Source organism: Rhipicephalus microplus, chromosome 10 (assembly GCF_043290135.1).
Source record: "Rhipicephalus microplus isolate Deutch F79 chromosome 10, USDA_Rmic, whole genome shotgun sequence".
NCBI lineage: Eukaryota > Metazoa > Arthropoda > Arachnida > Ixodida > Ixodidae > Rhipicephalus > Rhipicephalus microplus.
The window spans coordinates 60,347,573-60,354,594 of NC_134709.1; the positions used below are offsets into that span (position 1 = coordinate 60,347,573).

The following is a 7,022-nucleotide window of genomic DNA, read 5'->3' on the forward strand; positions in this document are numbered from 1 at the left end:
AAGCTCATACGACATAATAAATTACGTTTACTGTGTATTTATATCTTGATATCATTGATTATCTGTAGTTCATATTGCAGTAATAAGTAACCTTACCATAGTGTGGGGCATATTTTATGATCTACATTGCATGCTTTTTAAATTTGCAAGAGGTCTTGTGACGCCCCGAAAATTTCATGGATGGTAAAAAAATATTTTAAATAGTTTATAGGTTCCGGCTTCATAACTGAACGCGCTATTCTCGGCCGTGGCTTCGTTTCAATTTTGTTGCGTTTGTGTGTATAACAAATACTTCTTTTTTATCTATCGCATTTTTATAGCCAATTTTATCGTTTTTTCTATATACATACGTGAAGATGTGTACGGGCGTAAGCACGTTTTTAAAATTAGGATCACATTCCGACAAGTTAAGGAGTAGGAAGTTAAGGAGTTAGGCATCACAACCTCAAGTTAAGGAGTTAAGGCATAACAAGCTCTTTGATGCTTTGAAATTCATTTCGATACATGGTATATATGAGTGGTTGTTTGACACGCACCTTTTTATGTTCATGTTTTGGCAGAGGAGCACCAGGGCACCTGCGACGGTAAGAGAGAAAAAGTTTGATTGATATTACGTTCGTGTAAGCTGGCTTTCGCCCTGCTTTCTGAGTTTCTTACATACTACGACATGACTATGAAACCTGCTAGTGCTTCTGCAAACTGACGACCACCTTAGCAATGGTTGTCTCTCGCAGTTTGTTCTAAAGCAATCACTGTTTTATTTTCTTCAGCACTTCCATATTCGCACTGAACTGTCTCTATGTAACATCATAAAGGTAGTTTCTTGACCCAATATAAAGCTTTTATCCTCCACATGCGAAATAATAATTACATACGAAAGAAACTTCGATGACTTGTACAGTAAAAAAAGCGTCCGCGAAAATTCTGCAGCGATTCCGACTAATTAGTGTGCTTGTAGATTTCATACCAAGATTATCCAGCAGAGACGATGAAAACTTACTTCTCCAGAAACATTTCTTTGTGCACTTTTTTCCCTCTCTTCCCTCTTTCTCGTCTTTCTTGTCCCCTTCCCTAATCCCCTAGTGTAAGGTAGCTAACCGGATGTCTTTCTGGTTAACCTCCCTGCCTTCTCCCTTTTGTTGCTTCCTCCTCCCTCCTCCTACTTCTCCCTCTGCTGTAGCCTGTGGTTGTCATCATCATTCTTGCTTGCAACGAAAGGCAAACGAGAACATGCATTCATTCGCATCCGCTAATCTACTTTACGCCTTAAATGTGAGGGCGTAAGAAATAGGACAAGTACTCCTGTAGACACTAATGCGTGCGTCACGTATTTAGTACTTGAGAAAGACTGCGATCATGATTATTTATGAAGATCCACCATCTTTTTATTATTTCTGTGCCTTCTTCATCTTTACGGCGTGAAGGAACTGGGGACGTAATTTCGAATGAAACGGGTTTTGAAGATGTTTGTGCTGAATAACTCGACCAGCTTGGTGTTGCAACTAACACTTTATTTAATTAAACCAAATTGTGGCAATCTGTTTATCACAAAGCATTAACCGGAAATCCAGCTTCCCCATAGGCAGTGTGTTCGAATCGAATGCGATAAAATTGCCCTTCAAATAAGGCCCAGAAATTTACGCAGATTTGGGCAAGTCAAATCTGTTTTTTTTTTTCCAAATTGCCCCTAACGAGAGCTGGCTTACTATTTCTTCACATTTTGTTCTGTTCATTAGACCATCTGGTTAGGTACAATTGGGTGTTTGAGGTACTTTTTTTAAAGACACCTTATGCCACTGTCTGAACAAAAAAGCACTGCGCAGTAAGGAAAAAAAATACAATAACTCTTGTAACCTAAACAGCAGTTTGGTAACAAATATACTAGCGTGACAATTTGTGAATTAAGCCCAAATATACACCTTGCGAAAGACATGCATGAGTAGGAAGTGTGGTTTTACGTCAATAGAAAGTCTTCTGATGACTGTGTTGCATTAAATTACAATTAAAATAAACGTGAAGCCTCGATCTTTCTACCAGTGACTTGGGTGATACTTTAGCCCACCTCTTGATTACCCATTACAAAAATATCGGTGAAAAAAAATGTTAACACTCCCTATCTCTTTCCAGGAAACACCATCTACCCAAATGACGGTGAGTAGCTTGACCTCAAAGTTAGATACAGCAAACGGTATACCAGTTTTGAAACAGCTTCTTATATATCTAGGTAAGTGTCCATACGAGCTGATGCAACTAACTATGCCATTTTTTTTTCTGAATAGTGCCAGCCGACAACGTGTCCACCGTGTCCAGTGATACCACGTAAGTGAAGTCTTCGGTATTGGTTTTCACGAAGCAGCTTCCTTAACGCTAGCAACCAAAACGTCCAATGAGAAACATGAGCGACTGTAAACTGTTCAAATCAGAGCTACGAGAGGAAAGCCATAAATAATACTTCCGAGAGCTTCAAAGAACGGCATCGTTCTTCGAGACGCATCGTAGGCGCATAGTTTCCACAACAATATTTAACTAGTGTTTGATTTTTTTTTTCATTTCAAGAACGCGGAAAGCTTATAGGCCACGCAAGAAAGTATTGAAAAGTACCAGTTTCAATTTATCACTCTACTGTAGTTGCTTGTGAACTTGTTCCTAATCCTCAGCTCTTCTTACTGTTGCTTCTAATTGGAAATTTACGTTATAATAACAAAATTAAAAACAAACAAAATGAGTGTGGAAGTAGGGTCCAAATCAATTGGAGTTTTTGCATAAAATAAATCAGCATACCAAAATAGCGGAGTAGGACATATGGTTTATCTTATAAACAATGTTTTGCACTTTTTTTAAACATCGTTTGTATGATTACGGATAAAATGATGCAACGCGTTATTGAAAGCCCTAAGCTGCGTGAGTCAGCGCGCAACGGGCTGATCCCACGTTGTGCCAGTAAGGCCAAGCCCGGCCGTTTTACTATTGGCCCTCTGGAAAGGCAATTACGAATTCCAATACTTATTTGTAGTTATATTCAACTTAAACTCATGAGGCAAGTCATTTTCGGCAAACATAACGTCAATATTTCGTCTTTTCAAATCAATTTCGTTAAAAAAACGTTTTTCTATTTGAAGCGCAAGTGTATCAAGTATTTATGTAGTTTCTTGTACACTTTTCCTTACAGCCGAGTGCTACGATATAATAGGCGTAAGTTTATTGTTCTATCTTGTTTCTACTACAGCAATAAAAAATGATCCTTCATGTCCATCAAAGCAATTTAAACTCATTTGCACACGTTAACAAGGGCATTGCCGTCATATACAAAAAAAATGGGCTAAGGCCGAATAGTCATACCTATTGGCATAGGCGTCCAACAATGGACCCGGGGGAAAGTGGGGGCTGCCGCCATCCCACCTCATCACTTAAGGGGGGGGGGGGGGACGCTAAGTCAGCCTCTTACACTGACATAATGGGGGGGGGGCGCTAAGAGGAACCTTCACCCCCCCCCCCCCTTATGAAAAACCCTGCGCACGCCTGTGCCTACTGGACAATGAAATGCAACACAAATGACAAGATCAATAGCGTGATCATCTAACGCTAACGTGTCTTCAGGTTATGAGAATATGGTTTCATGATATCTTATGAGGTATATCTGTTTACTGCAGGCGTTGATGAGCACTCAGAGAGCGACACCATTGGCTCTTCGCATCTATCCAGCCACTGCGCCCCCCTTGTGTTGCTTAGCATCTACTCAAACGATATCAAATACCTAGCGAGTGGAGCAGGCAGGCGAAGGAGAAGTCGACTTTGTTATGTTTGACTAAAATGAGCCAAAGTCCTTTATTAACGCTGCTGGCGAGAAGAATGTTGGCCTGGCTAGTTGGCCACGATTGAAATACGTGGCACAAGGCCACAAGCCAGAAGCTTCTTTCGAGAAAAGTGCGGCACTCTCTGAAGGTGTTGACCGAAGTTGAGAAATGTGCCTATCGTTCAATAATTATTGCGTCCGCTATTGAAATCTCGGGAGTTGAGGTACGGGGGCTTCTAGGCTTCCAACCTCTTTCCGCCATACTGCGGGCCTGCCTGGCATATCGTAAATATTTTATAGCAATGTGTAGCACATGTTTTGCGTCAACGCCAGCGAATACTCAAGCCACCAAACGATCACGGCAGCTCAAGTGCTTTCAGGCATGTCGATCACAATTAACAGTCGAACTCGGTCTCTTTCGTTTCGTGGAAGGAGTCCCACAGCTTTTGTATGGGCAACTTGAACTAAGGTGGCAACGTCTGTGTCTACACGTGTGTAAGAGTGGAGGGGGGGGGGGGGTACCATTGTCTATTAATGAGTCACTTACTGACGAAGATACACCAGTACTAAGGTTCTTTTGATAAAAAAAATAGTGGTACATTTAGCAAAAAGCACAGTGCTGCTTCTCCTGCCGGGAAAAAAAAAAGACCAGCGGACAAGCTTAATGATTATCTTCACGAAAACTGGTTAAATGCAACGAAATTCTAAGCAGAAAGATTGGACGACGATAGGAGTGTTATCAGCTTCATGCTTTACATGCCTTTACAAAAGATTGCTAAAATGAACTGAAACATTCCTACTTTTACTTCAGCTGCGATAATTTTTCAGCTGCAACTGCGCAGGTACATCTTTCTTAAACTACAGCTATAGCACTTCATCGTAAAACATGTTAGCCAGAACCCCGAATGCTTTTGTCACTTATACATGTTTGCGTCATTTGTGTTTAATTAAAGCGGTTTCGATTGCGTTAACGTTCGTAGATTAAAAGAATGTAACAAAGGCAACGTTTCTCCATAATCTGCCTGTACTTGCCCACGGTTTTGTCTGTGTTCGTTTTGGCAAAATTTCTGACTACGTCTTGAGCTTTTGGACTACTTTTCCTTTTTTAACAGGGGGAACACACAGTGCCATACAATGTTATGGCAAACTAATTTCGCAGAGCTTAATTAATTTGCCATAATATGTCATCCGTTATATACAATGCAGCATTGCTCTTACGTTATTCTGATTACATGGACATTCATTACCTCCTTATGTATTTTTCTCTTAACAGCAAAAGGTATGTATACAATTTTTCCAAGACACTCCACATTAGTGAGCCCATGTCATACGTGGCACGCCTTCTTCATGAGAAACCAGGAATAAGCCCGGAATAACATTTTATAATAAATGTTCACTCTCAAACATTAGAAAGCGTTCGGGCGGACAGGTGCATTTTTAAGTGTGCTGCACGATAAATTTTATGGCTCGCGAAGTAGCTCAGCATTATTGACTAGGTCAATAAGCTAGCCATTTTTATCCCAATTATGCCTTCAATTTGTTCTCTTGGTGCAAACATGCAGAAGAGCTTCTACTTTCGTAAAAGTACTTAGTAGTTGTGAAAAATTGTGCAGCAATTCATTACGGATATATATTTTAACCATCATTTCTCAAAGAACTCGTTAGTACTTGAGCCAAAGTAGAGTCGCAGACAACTGATTCATTGTATTTCTAGCAGAACAGATAATTAACCGACTTAAGTGAAATTAAAATACACTAATGAAATAACATAGTTTGTCACAACGAGTGTTTTATTTATTTACATCCAAACAGTAACCACAAAAAATACACATTATTTTCCCAATTACATTTTATAGTATAGGGTGTCCACTTCCATTACGTCCTAAAAATTCTTTTCATAACAATATAACGAAGACAAGTTGGCCGTACTACCAAACTGCAGCCGTAAAAGCGACCAAAATATACAGGAAAGCCGTGCAGCATTCGATCTGAAGTCTTAGATAACGTCGCATAACTTTAGTTGAAGCAACTTCAAAGCAGTTTGATTACTTTTCAAATGTAATAATTATGTTATGTCCTTACTTCTGGCCAGCTGTCATTTGTATACCTAATTACGTTTCCGGAAAATTCTAGGAAAGAAAGCTATGATGTAATTTTACTGGTGATAGAAGGGCTGAGTCATCGACAGACTTTTATGGCTTACTATCAAGATGCGAAATTCGTTTAAAAAAACGTTGTTCATCACTATTTTTTGTATTATGAGCAATCTCTTCGTGTAAGAGACAGTCGTCTCGTGCCTATCGATTGGCCGGCACGATTACGGCATTATCGGTGAAGTGACGGAGATGTAGGCTGATTGGGCATGACGTCACACTGTCTCAATTTCGATCTTGCAGAAGAAAGGTCAGCAGCAGGAGGAGCAGATCCAGCTGGACTTAGCGCCGGACTCGTTCCGGAATCGGTGGTACAAAAAGTAGCGCTGCGCACGCGCCCACCTAGGCGTCGCCACAACTTCGTTATTAAAGTTTGTTTTTTGTGTGTTCGTACTTTTGTCTATTTTTTTCTCTGTACGTACACCGAAGCTTGCATATGTAACTTGCGAGTGTACATTGCCGTTGCGTTAACGCATCGTTCAAAATGATTCCAGGGGTTTAATGTCGCAAAACCACGATATGGTCATAAGAAACGCTGTAGTGGAGGACTCCGAAAATTTTAACCACCGGGTGTGGTTTAACGTGCACCTAAATTTAAGCTGACGGGCCTAACGCATCTTCGCCTCCATCGAAAATGCGGCCACCGCAGCCGGTATTCAATCCAGGGGCCTGCAGGTCAGCAGTATCCTGCAGTAGCTCGACTGTGGGTAAGAAGTCGGGCTCCGTTGAGAGAAACACTGGTCTCAGTTTTCCAATACAAGGCCCTCAGAAAAAATAGTTAATAGAAAGGTGCACGACGGGGCTGTCTGGACTGTCCATGTTAAGTGGCATGGGCGACAGTGTCGTACCCAGAGCACTCTTGAAGGCCTTCAATATATACCAAGAACAAGGAAACCCTACTGATATAGTCCACAGTGGTGCGCCTTTTGCCAGAATAGACCACTTGCTCTTCAAGTCAAGTAATCGCTATAGCTTGTCCTAACTGAAAAGCCAGCACTTTCAAACGTGTGGGTAAGTTGTTCTTTTCACGTATTTCAAGAAACTATACCAAATTGAAGCATCTGCAGTCTCTTCTG

The 7,022-nt window shown here is 40.8% G+C and overlaps 1 protein-coding gene across 1 annotated transcript in view; it reads left to right on the forward strand.

Annotated features, from left to right (window-relative positions):
• LOC119180609 (uncharacterized) overlaps nucleotides 1-6,339 on the forward strand; it is a 33,246-nt gene extending 26,907 nt beyond the window's left edge. The window contains exons 12-15 of the mRNA XM_075875745.1: nucleotides 561-584; nucleotides 2,128-2,151; nucleotides 2,280-2,319; nucleotides 6,190-6,339. Coding sequence (XP_075731860.1) covers nucleotides 561-584; nucleotides 2,128-2,151; nucleotides 2,280-2,319; nucleotides 6,190-6,232 — 131 coding nt within the window. The 3' untranslated portion in view covers nucleotides 6,233-6,339. The remainder of the gene's footprint in view (nucleotides 1-560; nucleotides 585-2,127; nucleotides 2,152-2,279; nucleotides 2,320-6,189) is intronic.
• Nucleotides 6,340-7,022: the final 683 nt, after the last annotated feature.